The sequence below is a fragment of the Adelges cooleyi genome, unplaced genomic scaffold (assembly GCF_023614345.1).
Source record: "Adelges cooleyi isolate 19-005CV unplaced genomic scaffold, UGA_ACOO_1.1 ACOO_flye_CR_arks_rails_tigmint_CR_PRNA_2, whole genome shotgun sequence".
NCBI classification, from domain to species: Eukaryota; Metazoa; Arthropoda; class Insecta; order Hemiptera; family Adelgidae; genus Adelges; species Adelges cooleyi.
Genome location: NW_026095860.1, coordinates 4989831 through 5014369, shown reverse-complemented (window position 1 = coordinate 5014369; position 24539 = coordinate 4989831). Strand labels below are relative to the sequence as shown.

The 24539-nt window shown below is 29.7% G+C and overlaps 1 protein-coding gene and 1 long non-coding RNA gene across 2 annotated transcripts; both read left to right on the top strand.

Annotated features, from left to right (window-relative positions):
• The first annotated feature begins 13348 nt into the window (after positions 1 to 13348).
• Positions 13349 to 15802, top strand: LOC126833839 (uncharacterized). The gene is made up of 2 exons (XM_050565401.1): positions 13349 to 14783; positions 15132 to 15802. Exons 1-2 carry the CDS (start codon positions 13349 to 13351, stop codon positions 15800 to 15802), a joined length of 2106 nt encoding a protein of 701 aa, XP_050421358.1.
• Positions 15803 to 20441: 4639 nt separating this feature from the next.
• On the top strand, positions 20442 to 21483 carry LOC126833926 (uncharacterized). Its single transcript, XR_007685022.1, has 3 exons — positions 20442 to 20472; positions 20619 to 20645; positions 21339 to 21483. It is a non-coding gene; the product is annotated as an uncharacterized LOC126833926 (long non-coding RNA).
• The last annotated feature ends 3056 nt before the right edge of the window (positions 21484 to 24539 follow it).

The following is a 24539-nucleotide window of genomic DNA, read 5'->3' as shown; positions in this document are numbered from 1 at the left end:
CATTACTGGCTCACACTTCAGAATGATGGAAAAAATGTCTGAAAACATTATCATGTAGAAAAAACATATACATTTTGAAATTTCCAATAAATATGTGAATGTAATAGGCAACAGCCAATCGATTGTGGCTTTAAACGTTAGTAATATTTATCTAATAAGTAATATATTATGTAAGTAAAATTTATTGTTTTCTCCATCACAGTACCAGTATAAGATTTAATTTTAATTTCAATGTTAGAAACTCAATTTTTCTTTAGAACACAACAAGAAATTAATATGCAGGCGGGGCAGTGAAACTGGCGATTTTCCAATGTATTTAAATGGGATAATAGCCCGTTTCACTGCCCCACCCTTTTCAATTTTAGAATCTATGAAAAGGTTCTTTTTTATTGCATTTTGTTTTGGACATTGTCAATCTAGTGAAATGGAAGTATAATAGAGCTATGAAAGAATATAATCTATGAAGTATAAATAGTCAGTGTGATATTGATCTAATGGAAGTATATAATACATAAATATTATTTTTATTGAGAATAAGCGATTAAAATTTAATCTATGGAGTACAAACGATTGAAACATGAATCATTGACCATTCCAAGTATTAAATTAAGGTGCTGTATTTACAAATAATCATCAAAGCGTTTATTTGATAGTGATTTTATCCGAGAGGACTAGTATAGTAGAGTATAGGCATAATGGAATCCAAGCAGCGAGGGGACGGAGAGGTCACAGGTCTACAGGAATTATTTTAAATAAAAATGATAAAATTGAATAAAGTCACTTTCAAATAAACGTTTTGATGCTTATTTGTAAATACAGCACCTCAATTTAATACTTTCTAACTTTGCTGACTTACACTGTGCTTAGTTTTTTGTTTTAATATTACTCTCTGACTCAATCACAGACATTAGCTTAAAATAGTTAGATGTATTATGTAAACAACATTTATTTCAAATTGTATGTAAAATTCATATATAATAAATACACGACGTTAACCGCTAAAATGTTAAACAGCTATACTGTGTATTATTCCTACGCTAGAAAATGTGTCAATATTTTTGTAATCTTTAGTATAAAAAAACTCGAAATACACATCGAACATATGAATATCGCAAAAAGGCGTTTGCATAGTATACTATTATTTTCCGAATTCCAGCAAGTATAATATAATTGCAGTCATTGCATTAGACCCATGGAGCCGAAATTATAATTATTAAAAAATATTTAACAGCCTCAAAGAACTCACATTTTGGCTCACTATAAAAAAGCTCCACATCAAGAGCGGTAGTGAATATAATAATTATTTATATTTTTGGCAATTAATTGAAAATAATATCGGTAAATAAAAAGTAGTTTAATTTTGAAGAATGCTCGACGTGAGCTTGACGTTTAGGAGAATGCTTGACGTTATTCATTGAAATAATAAGAAAACATATTTTGATGTGATGTTTTGTATGTTTGGTCAAACAGTTACCGGATAGTCATACACCATTTGCTCCAGATAAGAAATGTATCCAAAACAATGTCTTTACCATTGACCTAGATGTATTATTTTAAGTGTCTATAATTTAAAGAAAAACATTAATAATTTCTATTACTAACGATAGTCCTCTAGCCTATTTCTCAAACTGCTAATAACACCATAAATATGTATACAAAAACTTGATATTGACCAGTCTTTTTTTTTTTTTTACTGTATAATATATTATATACTTAATAAATATTTTATAAAATATACATATAATATATTTTTTTTTATTCTAACTAGAACAGTTTTGACAAGTGGAACGATTTTTCCAACGTGTGCAGAACCCTTCAACCAGAGGCCCAAATTTAAGATTCCAATTGATAATGTGATAGGTTTTATTTTTTATACCCAGATTTTCCGTACTATGAAATGCGTTGGTATATAAAAAAATCTTTTTATTTTTCTCGGTTTCGCACCGAAGTGAATAACACATGAGTAATAGCCCACACAAAAACACTTTTCTAAATCAATACACAACCACATAAACAATTTTACAAACTAGGAATTTAGCACACGTTTATGTGTTGAAAAAATAATTTGAAATCAAAGTACTTTTCAAATTGAAATACGTAGGAATAATTTTCGTACTCTGAATTAAGATTAGTTAAGTTTTAATGGGCCGATGGAAATGGAGATGTTTCTATCAATAAATTACAAGCGTTAAAAATTTAATTTTGAATTTGGACGATAAAAATAATAGTTATTTCAGAAATCAGCACTGTATATTAATTTGTTAATTAAAGAAATATTATTTTAGTATTCTTTAATAGTAACTGATAGACCTACAGGGTTTGATGAAGTTCAAATCACACTTTATAAAATATAATAGGCATGGCTAGTATTTCATTCAGAAAAGCGCTTTACAGCAGTTTTTGGAGAAGTTCATTAAATATAAAAAAATAATCATTATGAAAAACCATTTAGATGTGAACAAATACTTAGAAAGAGTTAAACCACTCTAAATACATTGTCAATAAATATATTATCTTATAAATTGCAATTTTAAGTAGTACATAGTTACATAAATATAAAATATAACTTAGACATAGCCAATATAATAATATTTATAACAATTAAGAAAATACAAAAAACTTAACAATATTAACATACAAATATTCAAAAAGCTTATAATTTTTAAATTTTTAAAAAAATATTAGCTACTTTCTGGGTTTTTCTAAAATTTTCCGCGAGAATGCTTCGGATGGAAATTATTTAATAATATCATCGTAATTAATAATTTGTTTGGTTATAGATTACTCTATACTTAATATGGCTTAACTATTTAATCTTTCTGATGACATAGTTGATTCTATTTAAGGTTTAAGTGCCAAATAGTGCGAGTTTTTTTATGACCCAAAAAAACATGTAAATGGAAAACTTATGAACACATTATGACTTATGTGTGTTCGTGTCTAAGAAACCGACATGGAGCGTTGAATAAAAAGTATTAGGTGAGCGCTTTAGACAGTTAAAAAAAAAAATTATTATACAGAGAAAACATGATTTTCCGGTATTATAAGATTACTGAAAGTGATAAAATATCTTTCAGATAATTCCTTTTCTAAATACTATCACGTTTAATTCACCAAACTATAAGGGAATTGCATGTGGTCTAATTTTAAGGAGTTTTGTATAGGCAATAATTAAGAAAAAAAAGAGGTTAAAATAAAATTCTACCTCGCCAATACTTTTGTCGGTTAATTCGTATAAGCTTCAAAGTGTTGTTTTTGATTTAAATAATTTTTACTATAAATAAAAGCCATTTGGGTTTATTTAACACCAAAAATCCAGACAAAATTTCGACTATATAGGATGGTCCAATTTTAATTCTGTAAAGAGATTCGAGTTCTTTGGCTAGTTTACTATATTATGTATGAAGACCGATTCCATTTAAAAATTTCAGTTTCTTGTTAATAAATAAATTAAATTTGCAATTTTTCAATAATAAAACTCGATTATTTTACATGAAATAAGAAAATAGCAAAAAAGTCTGTTAATAATTATTATAACAATGGAATAATAATAATAATACAAATTAGTTAAAGTTAATTTTTATAAATTGATTAAACAGCTTTTTTTTTTAAATTTTTTTACTTATTTTAAATGTGTTTAATAATAAATATTATTATTTGAATCTTTTTCAAATAATTATTTAAAATTGTATTGAATAATTTGTTTTTACATGAAGGGCTCTAATTTAGCCCCGGTATTCATTACTCAATGATGTGTTTTCAAATTTTGTCTAACCTAACATAACCGCTTTCTTCCATTGGGCGTTTTCTTAATTAAAAAAAAACAATTTTGACTTAATTGAATAATAAACAATTACTACGATAAATGGGGAAAAACGACCACAATTTCTTATAGACTGATCAACTCTATTTGCATCCACCCTAATACTAAAAATATAGTTTTTAACACATATTATACATTGCATGTGCCATCTCTGTTTTATAAGTTTTTTAGAAAAAAATTAATATGCAAGCAATTTGGCTGGTTTGTTCAAAGAGTTTACAAGTATAAGTTTTTCTGAAACTTAAATTTCACAAGTCGGGACCCGTGTGAAGGGTAATATTTGTTTGCTAAGGTGTTATTCGACGTTCAATTTTTTCATACAGGCAAAAAAACAAAAACACATACTGTCGTTGTTGTACTGTTGTCGATTCGCCATGATACAAAGACAAATAATTCGATAAAAATATATACCTGGCTTTAGCCGCAAAAACTATCAAGACTACTTATGTAAAAATGTATGGGATTGAAAAATAAAACAACAGATATTGTGTTGCTTGCAAATGTTATAGAAGCCATACCACATTATATGATTTTAAAATACAAGTACCTATAAAAGTGCATAACATTCAAAAGTCAAAATTAAAAAAAACAACTAATGCGGCTCTTGTCATTACAATGATTTTATTACATTGCTTTTTACGGTATACCAAGCTAACTTCTAAATAACAAGGCATTTTTTTTGTAACCCCGTTATGAATTATAGGTATAAAGTTAACTGCACTGGGTTCCAACAACACCATACATACTAATAATATAATTAAGATGAATAGTGTAATCAGTGGCGCAACTAGGATTTATTTTCAGGGGAAGAGGGAGAGATATACAAAATATAAAATAGCGAGATAGATCTGGAACGTTCCTCAGTAGTAATTTTCAAGTAATCAAAAATACTTTTTTGGGCACTATAACATTATGTTGTCCTAAAGCTTTAAATACTTTACTTAAGCTCTTAGATTCTCTAAGTTCTGTTTATTCGGTAACTTAACCCAACCTGGTTCCGAACATGGATTATAACTAGTGGCGTGCTCTATTAATTGTGAAATTTAGAAGAAGAAAAAATTACTGTTTCTAGATTATAAAAATGTACTACTGAAAGTATCAGTTGCATGATTTTTAGAAAGATTTGTCATCCGGAATCAATACTATTAGTAGATAACCTAAAAAAAAAAACATAGTCCAAAACCAATTACGGTGTAAATTCATACAATAATAGAAATGATAAAAGTTGGTTTAACCCTATTATTAAATACAAGTGCGGATATAAAAATGAAAAAAAAAACGTTGGAGTGTACAACAACAAAAAAAAAATATATATATTTTGAAAACGAACGTTGAGTGTATAGGTATTATAGTTATCCCTAGTTTTCTGGTCTAAATTAGATGTATATAGGGAAAGATGGCGTGGTATAATGTTGTAAGTTATAGGCCTTGAAGACGAACAACGAAGAAGAAGAATAACCCAAAAGTAGTTCAATTTTTGTATCATTCGGCCACAATTTTTGCCGCGTAAAACAATTTCAGATTTGTGGCAAAGTCTGAACTTATGATTTGTGGTGTAACAATAAAATTATGTCTGTAGTAAAAATTAGTTATACAATATATTTATTCCTTTTTTTTAAACAATGAACGTTTTTTGTATTGCTGACGATATGTGCTGTAATTTGTTCAAACACCTGGATAAATCAATTTTGTTATGAAATATATATTTACATCGGTTGACATGGTCTCGTAGTATACTGCAACGGCATTTCGGCACTGATTTTTTATCTAAAAGAAGAGTTAAACATTAGTTCGTTATAATGTAGTTAAAAATATAATAATTACTCTTATCATCAGCCCTAGGTTCTTGATCTAAACTACCATTATTACTCAAAAGCGGTTTCCTTTGTTTACTATGTAACCATACTTGAAATATTTGGTTTCTAAACTGTCTGTAGTAGGTAGTACTATTCTGGTATGTAGAAGTTAGTTCGCAAAGATCAGAAGAAACTTCGGCTAATTTTATATGTCCTATTGAATTAGTTGTATTTTTGTACAATGCTATCACACGACAAACGTGGTTAAATTTGAGTCCTCTTTCTTGTCCACCTGAATAATACATAAAAAAGTTTTTTTTTTAATTTGTCAAATTTAACTGACTAGTCACTAGATTATTTTGTCGTTGTATGTTGTTCATCGAAATCGAATAAAATACATTTAATAAGTCCATAGGGATTGTTTCATAATTTATATTATTAAAAATTATAAAGATTATAAAGTTATCAAACAATAATATATAGGACAGACCGAGGAATAGATGAACTTTATGGAGATAAAAGGAGTAGTAGACCTAACTGGGCTAGTCATATGTAGATGTTGGAAAGTGAACGTAGAAAATGGAGAACATTAAAAAACAATACAATTACAATACTACATTAATATTTACCAGCACGGTACTTCAATCCACTTCTAATTATATTTTCTACAGCTCTTCTAGTATAATATCTTCTCGCTGCTCCAAGTTCATCTAAATTTAAGTTTTCTGAACCTACAATGCATTTTCAGGCAATATTTATGTAGTAAAAGTTATTAGATCAGATATTGTACCAAATAGGTACTTTAAAAAATCTTTAATATAGTATTACCGATGTACAGTGAAAATTAAAAAAAAGCATCGTTAAAAATCATTGTTCTAAAATTCTTGAAAACCCCCCCAAAAAAAAAATAAATAGGAAAAACCATACTCGCATTGTATTTAATTTCTAGATTGCTATTTTGCAAACAAAGCATCAGTAAATTTGTTTTACTTGGATACTTTTTTTCAAGTAAAAAAGTTGAAAAAAAATTAAATTTTACTGTCTACTACGACATGCTCCGTCTACAATATTGTTACTATGTTTATTTTTTATTGTGATGCGAAGTGATCAAAATTGATTTTACGCTGTTTAAAAAAGTTCCGTAAATATAATAGCAGTTGTTAAATAGTTATTAAATCTCGCTTTCAGCTTTAACACAAGCCATAAGGTCTATATTCTGCCATCGAATAAATTCATTATACATAATTACATTGGTCCGGCTCATGTTCAGCAATAGCTGTAACAAAAATAACATTCATATAACAGTCACTCGAAAACTGACAATGAGATTCGTTTGCTAAAAATTGCTAAAACAGTAAGGCTGTATTTTTATTTAAAATTGTAATTATTTTTTTTTTATTGAGATGCGAAGTGATAAAATTTGATTTAAGCCGTTCAAATCCCGTTACCGCATGTATAAAAGTTGTTAAATCTCAGTTTTTACCTCAACTATAAAAAACTATTATTTATTGTAACTATTTTGTCAAAACTTAAAAACAAGCCAAAAGGTCTATTTATTGTTATCGAATAAATTAATAATTACTACGTTGGTCTGGTTCAGGTTTAGCTGTAAAATATTAAATAATTATAACGTTAGTTAAAACTCGAATTCTATAATTAATCAATAACATTCTCTCTAAAACGCAGATTAATTAAACAAATTAAACCGTAAGAAACATTCTATTAACATTGAATTATTTCTCATAGCAACCATGGAATAAACGATTCGAATATTATTTTAAGCGATCCTCAAACCTTAAGCAAAAAAAAAAATAGCTTTGTATGGCTTTAACTTAAATAGAAATTTCATAGTTTTACTTAAGGACTTAAATAGTATATTTACATAATATATGTTGTATTTCACCAACCAATATTTTCTGTAGGTGTTTGGCTTCTAAAATTTAAAACAAAAGAATATGATTATTTTTAGTATAGTATAATATTATATAAATAACGAATCTGTATAAAGAATATTTTAACTAAAAATGTAGTTACGCCGTTTATGGTTTGGATCATAAAGCTCTGAAATAAATACGTTAACGTCGCATACTTTATGAATATCAAACAAAAATAAGTGGAAAGATATTTCCATAAAATGCATTGAAAATTATTACCCGGTAAAACGAACATCAAATTTAATTGGCCTGAAATAAATATTGTGGAAACATTATTAGAGTAAAATTAAAATTTTTCATTACTGATAAATTTGCTTAAAAGTGAAATCAAAATGCAATTTTCTACTAGCAAGCTTTATTAATTTTTTTATTATTATACAATTAATACTAACCATTGTAACATCCTGTAAAACAATGGTTTTAATTACATTTTCCAATCCATCTACAATAAACAAATACAAATGTTGAAAAATAAAAAAAGTTTTAAATAAAATCATAATTGACTTGAAATCATCACAGCATGCTTTAAGCAATGACGATTTAACTCAACGCTACTGCGCCTGTTGGGTTGAGCGGTTAATGCCAATAGCCAAGTATGCCTAATGTAAATTGTATTGCTATTTAAAGCAAAAATATAAAATATTTGATTATATAGTAACTATAATTCTACATTTATAAATCATTTGACGATCAGACAAAACAATTATATTATATTAGTTTATTATTTTTTAATATATTATCTTACTTCCATATTGATTATTATATTCATTCGCTTTCTGGATGTATATATCTGTAGTGAATTATTTTGAAAATAAGTTTGTCAACAAAAAAATTAAAAAAATTAAAAGCATATTTGTAAGAAAAAAAATATGTTACTGACTTGTAGTATGAACCTGCTGTGTATAATCCGCTGTAGAGAAGAGTGAAATATTAATATTTTTTGTTTTTTTAATTTTTAACTACCTCGTGTAGTTTGAAATAAAAAAATTACTCAAATCATCAGCCAAAACATTTACTAATATAAATGACATTAGAACACTGAACATTTTCATTTTCATCTGCAAATAGTAATAAACATAAAAGCAATTTATTTTAGTCGCAGTCGCCTTCCGAGCGAAGTTGAGTAGGTTTTTGTAAATTTTTATTTTATGTGGATAATTTTCGTATGTATCCATTGTCTTAAGTTTTATATAAACACCGTTGCGCTGTCATAACGATACTGACAACCGCTCCGAAGGTGGATTCTGTAATGACTTTGCAAAAATCTGAAGACACACAATTATCCATAAATTATCCACAAAACGATACAACCCATTAAAGCTTTAACATACTATTCATCATTTTATATGATTTTCGGAATGAATATCGATAAAAAAAACTAAGTGGAGTTAAAAAAATATTGTACCTACCTGATGAGAACTTAGTTAAAGGGAACTTGTCCCTTCTAGCCCCGCCTTATTTTTGCCATTGTGTATTTTGCATAATATAATTAGCAGTGTGCCTCTGTTGATTTATTTACATTTAATGGTTGATTGTTCTACTTACTTTAACGATGGAGACGGCACAACTTGTAAAGATGAGTTGTATCAAATAACTGTTTTGAAGTGACTTTCTTGTGTCTTGTTTACGGCCATGCTAATAGTATATCGACCGAAACAGTAAAACCGACATATTATATTTTTCAGTGTACCTCTGTTGATTTATTTACACAACAGTTTTTTTTCAAGATGACGGCATATCTATTGTACCTATTTGTTACACTGACGCGTAGTTAAGAACCGTTGGAGTTTTTTTTCAGCTATTGGTTTTACTATCTCCCATAACACTAATTTGGAACAGAAAATATTATACAAATTATTTTTGGGTCAAAACGCCAAATACGAATGAACGTTTGGTGCACCCCCATGTTTGGTTTTGCAAAGTCATTGTTTTTAAGGCATTCGCAAGGTACATGTTATATTCAAAGTTTATTACATGTTTTATTAAAAACATAGCCACGAGCCGCCACTGAGATCAATGACCTTAGCTAAATACGTTTGGAAATTCACATTATAAAATTGAACACGAAAAAGATACATTCAACGCTCACCGTCGGTGTATTAAATTCAAGGTAAACATAGGTGTTGAAGTATTGAAAAATAAAAATTGTTGTAGAACTAACATGAGCTGTTGTACGACGCCGTTCGCTGTCAGTACCTACTGTAAACGTCAGAAAGACACCTACTCTAGTATAGCGTTCAACTCTCCTGGTGTTTCACTTTAAAACTTTCAATCCGAAAATTCGTTATTTCGTTTGGCGTTTTAATAGTTTTTTTCAAGTTACTTTATTCAAGATTTGTTTTTTTTTTTTAGTATGAAGTTTAATAGCATAATTTTGTTTCCAACAGCCGTACTGTTCATCATTCTAGCAGTGTCTACAAGTATATAAAAAACAATTAGTATACAAATATTATAATAATAATTCAAAAAAGTTAAACCAAGTGTCAAGTTATGATGTCTTGATTTTTTAGTAACCTGAAATTTTTTATAGAAAAATAATTTCAATTTAAAACTTTTCATTTATTTATTAATTTATTTATATTATACAAATCTATTTTCTATGTTTCAGGTGTTAAAGGAGGTAAGTTCACACATTAAATTGTTCTATTTTTATTCGCTGATTTGATTTCAATGACGCTTTTCGATAAAGATAAGTTGGATGATATATCAGCTTTTGTGTTTGACAAAGGATAAGTATAATAGCAGTTTTAAACTATTTCATTTACCTTTATAATAATATTTTAATAGACAAGTGTTAACCCATATTAGAGCGAGTAGAAAACGACAAATTTAGCAATGTTTGTTATTTAAAAAAAAAAAATAGATTTCGACCTGTTTTAAAATTTTATCATAAAATCAAAAACTTAAATCAAATATTTTCGTCTAATAACGGGAATTGGCCGAGATTTATTACTATTTTTTTTTAATAAAGAATTTCTTTTTTCAAAATCTGAAAAAAAAAATTGTAATTTGTTTTCTTATTAAAAAAAAATAAAATATGTCTTGGTAAATTTTGATTTTTTGCATATTTTAGGAGTAGAAAATGAAAAATGTTATTCTTAAGAAATATTTTTCCCAAAATGTGCGAAAAATCAAAATTTACCAAGACATATTTTTTTTTTTAATAAAACAACTGTAAAACTTTTTTTTTCAGATTTTCAAAAAATTGTCTTTATAAAAAAAAATAGAAATAAATCTCGGCCCACTCCCGTTAATAGACGAAAAGATTTTATTTAAGTCTCTGGGCTTATGATAAAAACTTCAAACAATTTTTTTTTTTTTTTTTTTTATTATTTCCCTCGGCAGCAAAGGCCATTGGGTTACATTAAATTATTACATTTGGGTTACATTAAATTATTACATATTGGGTTACATTGTGCAGAAACAGTACACCCTCATAGACAACTGCATAATTTGGTCTTGGTCATAAAACTAACAAGCCTGTTAATGGCCCCGGGTTGAGGACCGAGGGTTTCTGACAGATCCTCCGATATTTCGTTATCACTTCGTTGGGTCTGATATTTTGTGCACTCCGTAAGTATGTGTTTCACCGTTAGCCGAACTCCACATGCTTCGCAGATAGGGGATTCAGACTTTGACATTAAGAAGTCGTGTGTCAATCGAGTGTGTCCAATTCTCATTCTGGTAATGAGGACTTGATTCTTTCTAGATAAGTTGGTCGGTTGGGTCCATTTGTAAGTGTGATTTTTGATTTCACTGAGTTTTGTATGTAAGGACCTCCATTGCAGATTCCATTCTTGATAATATGTCGATTTGATATGCAATTTTAGGTCGCTGTGAGAAAGAATGTTGAGAGTTCCCGCCGATTGTGATGATATTGCTTCTTTTGCTGCAATATCAGCTTTTTCATTGCCAGCTATGTTACAGTGACCTGGGATCCACATGATTTGAATTAAAAACCCTTGTTTTTGGAGTTTGTACATTAGGTTAAGAATCAAAGTGTTTATGTCTGAAGGATTATAAACGATGTTCAGGTTTTCCACGACACTGAGGGAGTCACTGAAGATGGTGGACTTCCTTATGTTATTTTCTTCAATGATCCGTATTGCTTGTAATATTGCGATAGCTTCTGCCGTGTAGATAGATGTGAAGTTAGCTAGTCTAAAAAGATATTTTCTTTCGTTCCAAATGACCGAAATACCGACACCACTTTCGTTTTTGGATGCGTCCGTATAAATGTTTTCTGATTCATCTAGGTGACATGTTTGTAGTAAAAATGACTGTACCTTTTTGGATCTGTACACTTTTTTTTGTAAGTTGTTAAATCTGTATTAATGTTTAAATCTGATTTCCATGGAGGGATATCGGTAGTTTCAGGTTTGATAATGTGTGCGAAAGGGATGCTTTCATTATGTGTACTTTTACAGAGCAGGATTTTTTGTTGATGATTATCTAGCAAAGAGGGCGTTCTTGCTAGTCTGCTTGCTAATAATAATGATGACATCTTCCTATGTATTGTTAATGGTGGAATGTTACCTAAGTTGTGGATGCTTGCTACTGGGCTAGAACGAAAAGCACCAATTGCCATTCGTATGCCGGTGTTGTGGATTGAGTCTATTTTTTTAAGAATTGACTGTGCTGCATTAGACCAGAGAAATGAACCATAATCAAGTTTGGAAAGTATCAAGGATTTGTATATCTTAATTAGGGTTGCAGTGTTTGCTCCCCATGAAGTGTGAGAAAGTATTTTCATTATATTTAGTCGTGACAGTGTACTGCTTCTAAGATAATTTATATGTGCGGCCCAAGATGTTTTTTGGTAAAAAAATACCCCGAGGATCTTGACGACTTTATAGTTGACTATTTGCTGGCCATCGAGTTTGACATTTAGTTCAGATGGTTTTCAATTTTTTTTGAAAATGATTGCTTGTGATTTAGACGGAGAAAAAGAAAAACCGGAGGTTTTCGTCCATTTTATGAGATGGTTAAGCGCTTCTTGGAGGTGGTATTGGATTGTTGATACTTTTTTGCTTCGGCAAAAAATGTTGAAGTCGTCGGCATACAGGGTGGAATGAACAGGTGGCAGAATAGTATCGACTATGTTATTTATAGCTATTAAAAATAAGGTGACAGATAGGACGGAACCTTAGGGTACTCCGTTTACTTGGATAAGCTTATCAGATAGGATGTTACCAATACGTACTTGGAATGTTCTTGTTTTAAGGAAGTTACATATGTAATTCATTAAATTACCAGAGCTTAATAAGTGATTTAGTTTATGGATGATATGTGGGCGCCATGTGCTATCGTATGCCTTGGATATATCTAGACATATCATGCCTACTGATTGCTTTCCTTCGAAGGCACTTTGTATTTCGGCGTGGATTTTGGAAAGGCAATGGTGTGTGCTTCTATATTTTCTAAAACCATATTGATGTGCTGTGAGGTAGTTTATTTTGTTTAAGTACCATGTTAGTCTGCTATTAATTATTTTTTCAAGTAACTTTCCCATAGTATTTAGGAGGGATATTGGACGGTAACCTTCCGGTTTAAATTTATCTTTGCCCGGTTTGCTTAGAGGGATGATTATGCTGTGGCGCCATGCGCTGGGAAATGAATTGCTTTTCCAAATGTAATTAAAGATTTCTAATAGATATTGTGTAGCGTTAGAGGGGAAGTTGTGTATAAATATGAAGGGGATATCATCTGGTCCTGGGCTTTTGCTCTTGCAATTTTTTAGGGCATTGTAGTATTCGTTCATTAATCTCACAAATAGTAAGGAAAATTTAATTATCATGGGGGATTGGAATGCGATTGTGGGTGAAAATACAGACGGCAGAGAAGTTGGTAAATACGGACTCGGAACAAGGAATGAAAGAGGTGACCGTCTTGTCGAATTCTGCAGACAACATGATTTAGTTATAACCAATACTTTATTCATGAATCATAAAAGAAGACGCTATACGTATAAAATGCCAGGTGATATTAACAGATACCAATTAGACTACATCATGGTAAAGAATAGGTACAAAAACCAGATCAAATCGAGTAAATCCTACCCAGGAGCTGATATTGACAGTGACCACAACCTGGTAATGATCAAGTCCATATTGAAATTCAAGAAGTTAGAAAAACCAAAAAATAAAGGACATAAATGGAATTTGTGTCAACTAAAGCAACCAGAAATAAGAAAACTGTTCGAAAAGAAATGCAAAGAAAAACTTGAAACCAAAAGTAAGCCGAGGATAGATGATTGTAATAATATAGAGCATGGATGGCGTCGCATAAAAGAATCTATTGTCCAGTCTGCAGAAGAAATATTAACTAGGGAAAAACCAGCACCGAAACGCGAATGGATAACAATGGAAATAGTTCAAGATATAGAAAGAAGAAGATTGCTTAAAAACAAAACAGATGAAGAAAGTAAAAGACAATATAAGACGTTAAGAAATAAAATAAACCGTGAAGCAAAAAAAGCCAAAGAGATGTGGATTGAAAAGAATTGTGAAGAAATAGACAATATGATGAAATACAATCAACAGGATAAGGCATATAAACTCATTAAACGATACTTCAATGAAAAAAAGTCACAATGCACACACGTAAAGGATAAAGAGGGAAATTTACTTATAGATGAAATAGCGATAGCGAATAGATGGAAAGAATACGTAGAAGAACTATATGGAGAAGAAATAAACACCGACTTACTCGTTGAAACCCCAACCGACGGCGACTTTGATTCAAATGCAGATACAAGGATTCTAAAATCAGAGTTTGAAGACGCACTTCAAACAATGAAGAAAAATAAAGCACCAGGCCCAGACGAATTAAACACAGAACTCCTACAGCAGACAGGGGATGAAATAAAGAACGCTCTGTACGAACTGTTATGTCAAATATACGAGACTGGGAAAATTCCGAGAGATTTTGGATGTAGTAGATTAGTTATCCTACCAAAAAAACCTAGAGCCAACCAGTGCGAAAATTTTAGGACCTTAAGCTTGATATCGCATGCGGCTAAATTACTAGCAATAATTGTAAGTAAAAGGATAAGTAAGAGGATAGAAGCTAGATTAGCAAACGATCAATATGGTTTCCGGAAGAACAAAGGAACCAGGGAGGCTATTTTAGGTCTGAGAGTAATAATTGAAAAGCAAATTGAGAGACAAAAAATCACTTATATGGCTTTTGTAGACCTAGAAAAAGCATTTGATAGCTTAAAATGGACAAGTCTCTTTAAAATTTTGGAAGAAACAGAGATAGATTTTAAAGACAGACGTATTCTCTATAAAATGTATAAAGAACAAGAAACCATTATTAATATTAATACAACAACAGTGACTGCCAGAATCCAAAAAGGTGTGAGACAAGGGTGCCCACTTTCACCTGCATTGTTCAATGTATTTATTGAAAAAGCAATAAATGTCATAAAGCTTTGGTTAGAACAAAAAGGAATTGGAGTAAAAATAGGAGGGGTACTAATAACAATGCTTCGCTTCGCTGATGATATAGTCGTTCTTGCAACATCTGAGGAAGACTTACAAGCAGCGTTAAATGTAATGAATATTACGTTCAAAGAATATAGTCTGAAAATAAATGCAGCCAAGACCAAAGCCCTAGTATGCTACAAGAAAAACATACCATCTATAAATATAACATTAGAAAACAAAGAAATTATCCAAGTAGACTATTTCAAATACTTAGGCAGCATTATAACAGACGACGGGAAATCAACCAAGGAAATTAGAAGCAGGATAGGTCAAGCAAAGAATACATTCCTTAAAAAGAAAAAAATACTAACATCAAAAAATATGAACATAGTAACGAAGAAACGGCTCATAAAAACATACGTCTGGAGTGTGGCATTATACGGAAGTGAGACCTGGACAATTAATAAGAAAGAAAAAGATATGTTAGAAGCTCTGGAGATGTGGTGTTGGAGAAAGATGCAGAGAATAAGCTGGACTGATAGAAGATCAAATGAAGACATCCTGAGGACAATAGATGAAAAACGAACATTTATAGACATTATAAAGAGAAGGAGATGGCAGATGATAGGACACACGTTGAGACATGGAGATGAATTGCATAGTTTAATAATTGAAGGAATGATAGAGGGTACAAGATCAAGAGGAAGACCTAGGACGAGATACATTAGCCAAATAATGCAGGATGGAGGAGTCACTTCCTACAGGGAACTTAAGAATATGGCAAATGATAGAGAAAAATGGAGAAGCCATTTATTGTAAAACATTTGTTAAAAACCAATCTTCGGATTGAAAAACAAAAAAAAAAAGTATTCGTTCAGGGTAATAGGACTGTTTAGATAAGTTTGATATTCTGCGTTAATGTTTATGGGTGAAACAGGTGGGGATGCGTCTATTGTTTTGTTGTTTTTTAGAAATTCTGGATTGTAGTTGTTGTTACTAGTGTTTTCTTCAAAGTATTTGGCTAATTCGTTTGCAATAATTGTTGGATCGGTAGTTAAATTAGTGTCGTCAGAAAGGAATATATTTGTGTTTATTTTTTTTCCTTGAAGGGAGCGTATTTTATTCCACATAAAATGGCTGTCGATTTCTGAACCTAGGTCGGAGGTGAAATTAGACCAGCTATCGGCTTTACTTATTTTAACTAGGAACCTTGTTTTAGCTCTAAGTTTTTTTAATTGTATGTAGTCTGTAGTTGTTTTAGAGTTTTGGAATTGTTTGAGTGCTCTGTTTTTATCTTTAATACATTTTTTAATCTCTTGGTTCCACCAAGGGACTTTTTGTTTGTGGGATGAAATGGCTGTTCTTCCTATAGTACGTTCAGCGGTCTGTATGATTATATCACTAAACTTAGAAACAATTACATTTATGTCACTCAAATTTAGAAAGTGTTTTATTTCATTAACTTCTTTTTCTAGAGAACTTGGAAAATCATTCCAAATAGGATTTTTTAGATTCCATCTGTTATATTTACGGTCGGAAATTACTTTTTGTGAAGCTAATACAATTTTGATAGGGATGTGGTCGTTATTATAGAGTTCAGGTAGTACTTGCCAGGTGATACTTTGTGATAATGTCGGAGATGAAAAAGATAGATCTATGGCAGAGAATTGTCCGTTTGAAGGGTTTAATCGAGTGGGATCACCGTTGTTGAGTAATATGATATTGTCCAGATGAAGAAGCTTTTCTATTGTGCTTCCTCTATCGGTGTTATTTGAGCCCCAGATGGTGTTGTGACTATTGAAATCTCCAAGGAAAATGAAGGGTGAAGGTAATTGTTTTATGATGTTTTCAATATCTAGATTGTTGAATTGAGTCTGGTTGGGGAGATATATATTACAGAGTGTGATTTTTGTCTCCAAAGTGATAGTAACGGCGATTGCCTCCAAGTTCGTGTGTAATGTAATTTCTTCGCGCGGGACAGATGAGTTGACCAATATAGCAACTCCACCACTAGCTCTTAAGTATTCAGTGCGATTTTTCTTGAATAATGAGAAACATTTAAGTGAAGGTTGATGTTAGTCTTTTAAGTTAGTTTCCTGAAGGCATATGGCTATAGGGTTGTGTTCTTGAATTATAATTTTAAGGTCATCTATTTTTTTGTAAAAACTGTTTATATTCCACTGAATAATATTTAAGGAGTTGTTGAGTTGTGTGTTAATCATTAATATGTAAATATGTAGTTATAAGTAATTATTAAAATAAACTGTATGTTTCTTTAGAGTAAACTAGGAGTTTTGTGGTATCATTTGAAACAGGATGTTGGCAAGCTTTGTAATTTTTGTTTTGATTTTTCTATCCAATAATGTTGGGCGAATGATGTCAACTGTTTTGGAGAGTTTTTGTACATCAGTGCCTGTTTGTTTACAAATATCTTGAATGTGTATGTTTTTGTCTTGTGAGTTTTCGATAATGTACTTAAGTTGATTGTAGTTAGCGTATGTTTCGTCGAGATTGGATATGACCTCCTGTGCCGGGGCTAATAGGCTGTCCAGATTGTCAATAATTCTAGTAGACGAGTTTGATCGGGACCGTACTTTAGCTTTTTTTGGTGTGTGTTTTGAATCTTTTTCGGCTGGGATTTCATCAGATATTAAGATTGTTGTTTTTTTGAGCTGAGTGGGTGATGAAGAAGTGTTAGAGGATGGGGGGGTCTTTTAAGAGCTTCGGTTTGTTCTTTAGGTTTAAAATCTGATGTCACTGGTTGGTGGGTTATGTTCGTGTGTTTGGTCGTATTTTCATTGATGTTTATGATATTTTGTGTTTTATCAGTACTTGTACTTATATTTTCAGTGAATATAGGTGATGTTGGGGGATTGATGTTACCGTAAGATGAGGTGTCCATTGAGATATCTGTTGTGTTTTTACATGAGGAAGAAAAATGCCCGATTTGTTTGCAGAGAAAACAGACAACTTTATCGTCTGTAATAAATATGCGAAAAGTAGTATTTTCATAATCTACTGTAATGGAATTTGGAAGTTTGTGAACATCATCTGGGTTTATGAAAAGTTGTCTGCGGAAACTTAAAATATGGGCAAACTCATCTGTAGGGAAACCGGCTTTTAAATAAGACACAGTTGATGTTGTTCTAATGCCAAGATTCTTCAAACAATTAAAACGGGTCGAAATCGATTTTTTTTTTTAACAACTTTAAAAACCTCTATTTTTGAGCCAAAAATTAGTGATGAAAATTTCAAACAAATGAAGTTTAACATTAGACTAAAAGAAGTTAAAAAACAAAATTGAGGAGGTCAGGCCGATGACAGCTTAGTTTGCCTCAGAATGCCCCATATATATAATTTATAAATATTGCATTGGGATAAAAAAATATATATATTTAAGTCATTTTTTTCGATATTTCAGGGGTACCGGATGAACTTGGTAAGTCTTCGAGACTTTAATATAACTTATATAATTGATTAAAGTGAAATTCAGTATATATTCGTATTAAACGGGTTTCAAATGACTGTAAGTTAAACTATCTGTACAATTATTTTTTGATAAAGCTTAAAAAGTGTATAAATTGCTATAAATGCATTAAATTATTGAATATAAGAATAACTTCACCATGTATATTGGCAATTATATACAATTAGTTAAGAACCAACTAAAGGTTAGGTAAAAGTATATATGCATTTTTTTTTAAATCATAACTTAAAAAACCTCTATTTTTGGGGCAAAAATTAGTGATAAAAATTTCAAATAAATAAAATTTAATATTAGACTAAAAAATGTAAAAAAAAAAATTTGAGGAGGTCAGGCCAATGACAGCTTAGTTTGCCTCAGAATGCCCCATATATATAATTTATAAATATTGCATTGGGATTAAGAATATATATATATATATATATATTTAAGTAATTTTTTTTTGGTATTTCAGAGATACCGGAAAAACCTGGTAAGTCTTCGATACTTTGATATAAGTTATATAAGCTATAAAAGTAATATTGAATAAATATATATATATATATATATATATATATGTATATTTAGTATTATACGGTTTTCAAACGACTAAGTTAAACTGACTTTACAAATATTTGTGAGAAATCTTAAAATGTGTGTGAAATGCTACAAATGGATTATATAAGTGGTTTTTTTTCAATATTTCAGATGACCAGCAAGAAGAAGGTAAGTCTTTGAGGCTTTGGCATATTTTATATAAGCTATAAAAGTGAAATTAAGTATATATTCGTATTAAACGGGTTTAAAATGACTGTAAGTTAAAATGTCTGTACAATTATTTTTGAGAAAACTTAAAATGTGTATGAAATGCTACAAATGCATTAAATTATTGAATATAAAAATAATTCCACCATTTATATTGGCAATGTTATAAAATTAGTTAAGAACTAACTGAAGGTTAGAAGTATATATATATATTTTTAAATAATAATGAAATAGGGAAACATGTATTTCAATTATTTTTTCGTTGTTTTAGATATTACACGGGGGCCAACAGAAGAGGAACTGCAAGACATAATGGGTAAGTCTTTAAGACGTTAATAAAACGTATATAAATTATAGAAGTGAGATTGAAATACATTTTTATAATACAATTATTACACAAGGAAAACAATTATTTGAGTTATTTTTTCATTGTTTCAGAGAGACTAAGAGCTTATTGGATCGAAAAATGTAAGGTTTTGAGACATTGATAAAAATTATATAAGTTATAAAAATTAAATTAAATATACTTTTTATTATTCATTTTTCGAATGCCTGTAAGTTGGATGTTATTATCAGGGTTTTGTCCTTTACAAGAATACTAGCATATTTAAAATGATTTGCAATAAGCTTATAATGTGTAAAAAATCCTTTCATTGTTGAAAAAAGAATAAATTAGTTATGTCTTGAGCATATTATTATATAAAATTGTGTGTCTATTTTGAAAAATTATTTAAAAACCATAATGAGTTGTTAACAAAGTTAAATGGCTTAGATCAATAATCCAAAATGATATTATACCAATATAGAAGCACTTAAAAAATAACGATAAAATAGGAAAAACAAGTATTTGATTTCTTTTTTGATGTTTCAGATCCACCAGCGTTAGGCGGTCATCGTAAGTCTTTGAGACTTTGATATAACTTATTTTTTTAAAAAGAAGTAAAATTGAATATGTAATTTTATTGTTCGTTTTTCGATTGACTGTAAGTTGGATGATAATATCGGTTTTTGTCCTTTACAAGAATACTAGCAAATTTAAAATTATTTTCAATAAGCTTTACCTTGTGTAAAAAAATATTTCATTGTTGATAAAAACAATAAATTTGAAAAATTAATTAAAAAAACATGGGTAGTTAACTAAGTTAAATGGTTTAGATCAATGATCCAAATGATATTATACCAATATAGGAACTTAAAAAATAACGATAAAATATGAAAAAAAATGTTTCAGATCCACGGGTAGAACCACGACCTCCACCAGGTAAGTGTTTGAGATGTTGATACAATTTATTTTTGTAATAAAATTAAAATTGAATATGCAATAACCAAAGTTATTGTGCATCGATTAGCGCTTAATTAAATTTTTTTAATATAAACTAATAATTTGTATAATTTTCGATATTTCAGGTCCTGATGCTACAGACGTTGTTGACCGTAAGTTTTGGAGAATGCTATAACTTATATATAAATTCCATAAATTTAATTGATTATACATGTTTGTTATTCGTTTTTCGATTGACTGTAAGTTGGATGATATTATCAGTTTTTGTGCTTTACAAAGATACTAGCAGCTTTAAAAATATTTTCAATAGAGCTCTAAATGTGTATGAAATACTACAGATACCTTACATTGTTGAAAATAAGATTAAGTTTGCCACGTTCAAACGCTTTAGATCAACAACTAAAAATTATCATACCAACGTAGGCCCAATGTATTAGGAGGGGTGTTGGAGGATTCTTTAAATGAAATAAGATTGCATATTAGACCGATTGGTTAATTTTATGTTTATGGTTTTGAGGTGGACATAAAAACCTAATATGAGAATCTAATAGAAGCATAATGGAATGAATGATATATTTTGTATGCTCATGAAGTATAAATATGAACTTATTTAAAATAAACTATTTTTTTTTATAATAATTTGTTATTTTAAAATCACAATTATTTTAAGAATAAAACAATGGATACTAATAGAAGTAAAGCCTTAGATTACTTAGAGAGACTACTATGAGAATACTTAATAATATACAAAGGTAGCCTAACTCTTAATTTTAATTACAATATATGTATATGCTAAAGTATAAGTAAACGATTTTTTGACACAATATTTTAATATTTTTTTTTAGCTGGAAACTAACGATAGTTAAATTTACCAACAAAACTGCAGTATCCAAGATCTGTGTCACATTTTGAAAATACATATTCTTACTAATATGTGTATTTTGTAAAACGTTTAACTTTGTTTATCATAATTATGTTTCAACTTTAAGATTTTTCCGATCACAATGTATTCTAAATAACATATTTTATTACCTATAATATCAATGATATTATGTCTATTACTTACACCTGTCTACCAATAAAAATAATGTTCACCGACTAAGTAAACTTGTATTTTATTATCTAGTCTATTCCAACTATTTGTTTTTATTACTGCTTTGAATTTTTACAATAACAGGGTATACATTATGTGCAAAAAAAAGAAAAAGAAAATGCGAACGCTATTAAGTTATTTTTTTTTTCAAGCACATAAGTAAAAAAAATTCATATTATGTAAATTCCTACATTCTTTTCATGTTGTACAAAACGTGTGTACAAATACCCGATAATGTAATACTTCTTCGGCAGCTGAAAAAAATATACTAGGTGTTATGTACTTTAGACGGGGTATTTTGCAAACTTTATATTTGTTTTATAAGTGTAGAAAAATACTTACCTAAAAATCCATTTGAAAAGAATATAATATATCAAACCAACTGTGTACTTGGCCCTTGAACAATACGCCTGTTTAGTGAAATTTGTCAACACATGAAACATTATTGTGAGCACATAGAAAAAACCTATAAAATACAATTCGTTGAATGTTGTGCCATTTTATCGACTTGCCTACAAATAAATAATAATGGAGACAAAAAAAAACCCCTATTATTGAGGCAAGGTGCAAACAATTTGTGTTAAAATCATTTATAATTATCGATTGATTATGAACAACTATTATAACTGTTACTCGATACACCTAGAAAAAAAAGAAAATCAGAAAGTTACACTTCTTCACCGTTGCAAATGGGGGAACCAAAAAGGAAATTTGATAATTTTTTACTTTTTCGTTTGTCTTGTAATAAGACTTTGTCTTAGTTTTTGACTTGGCTGTGATCACTTGCACATGTACATGTTTCTGGTCCATGATAAAGAATCACCATGTATAAGCTTTAATATTTTAGTAACTAAATTATTATAATATATAAAAAATAATATAGAGTTTGTTTCATTACTTTATGTACAACACAAGACGTGTATCAAAGAGCGAGATAAAACTTAATATTTAGTAATTTACAAAGTAGTAAAATTTTGCAATATTTGGCTTAAAAAAATATCTTAAGTCGAACATTTAATATATTGAATTCATTTAACACGAATGATTAAGTTACGGTTCTAACTTTAAATTTTACAGAAAATAGGCCAGAAACTGGGAATGGTACTCCATTCATTAACTTCTATGCCACCAAATATCAAGTCTATGAATTTCTGGGTTCCCATATTTATTTAAAATTTGTAGTAGAATATCAGTTATCTACTGTCATACATAGGGTAAACTCTGTTTATGAGATCTTCCTAGGTAATTATTCCTTATTCAATCTAACCTTACCATTCTGCATATCAATATCATACTTAAGTATATTTATTATGTTGGTTAGTGTTTTTTAGTGGATTGTTAATATTATCTACAAATTCTGGGTGTTTAGCCACCATTAGCGTGTGGCCAAGCAACAACCCGTTGAATGTAAAACTTGGATGGCCAAATAAAATATCGCCGATTACTCAGACTTTAATATATACAAAAACAAAGTAATTGTTTTGCAATTAAAAAAAAAGGGGGGGGGGAATAAACAGGAAGTAAATAGTGTGAACTTTAAGTTGTTTTAAAATAGCACTTATAACAAATATAGCACTTATGTGGAGGTACTCATTCATCCTCATAACCAGAAATCATACCTGAAAGGTACTTTATTGGGCCGAATATTTAACCAATTAACCCCTTCCCCTGGAAAGTCAAACAAAACATGCAAAAAATTTACATATTTTCAATTCAAAATTATGATAGTGATACATTATAATGTATTAGGTTTTATTTTATACTCTGAATTTTCGTTGTATGAAACGCGCTAGTGTATTACAAAAAAACGATAAAGCAAGTATACAACACACGGTCGGTAACATTTGTTTGCGCCTATTTACCTTAAATTTGCAAAACAGTTTTTTATAAAATGAAAAATGAGTACTGCCATGCTGGCGACCCCGCTGTGCTGGCTTTTTACACTCAATATATTATTCCACGTAGAAAAGGCAAACCGAACGACTCCTAGCTGACTTTGTCCTTGAAATTGTTTATGCCTAGCGACGAAAAATACTTAAATGTAAAAAAAAAAAAGTTTGCCTTTATCTACCAACTCAAAACTTTACAAATGCAATGATGTAATATGACGATGTATTATGACTTTGAGGCACCCGCACCTGATAAAAAAACCAAAGCGACTGTAATGTAATATATTTTTCGGCTGGAAATCAACTTTTAATAATCCAAAATAATTAAAACAAAGCTCTCAAATAATATCGGAATTATTATTATTGTTATTTTTATAAAGCTAAACTTTTATCGGAATATTTATAATCTGTAACATAATCTAAAATAAGCACATGTTTTGAAAACTAGACAGTGATATTTCTCTAGGGGAAAGTCCTACGGCTAATACTTTCTTTTACTTTCAATTACTGAAGCAGATCTCTTGGCCAATTAAACGTCGGATAACATCTAAGAAAACAATTATTATACCCTTCACACGCGTCCCGGCATGTGAAATACAAGTACAAGTTTCATAAAAACTTATACTTGTAGTCTCTTTAAACATAAAACCGAATGTATTTCAATCGTATTGCTTACATACTTAATATTTCTAAAAAAATATACGTAAAACTTATGCACACCCATGTAATAGTGATGGCACTTGCAATGACAATATGGACTTAAATCTGTATTTTCAGTATTAGGGTGGATGCGATTAGGGTTGGTCGTATGTCTGTTATAAACTGTAGTCGATTTTCCTCCCATATATTGTACCAACTGTTAATTATTAGCAATTAATCAAAATTATTTTTTAGATACCTGTTGACTTGTTTAGGTTTTTTCTTAATAAAACAGAGTTTGACCACAGACTTTTGAGAAAGTCGTATCCTATCATGTTATACAAGTGTCTCCATTCAAGATATCTACCATCAGTTTTATTTTCAGACATTCGACCATCGCATATTCAACTGAGATAACAGAATAA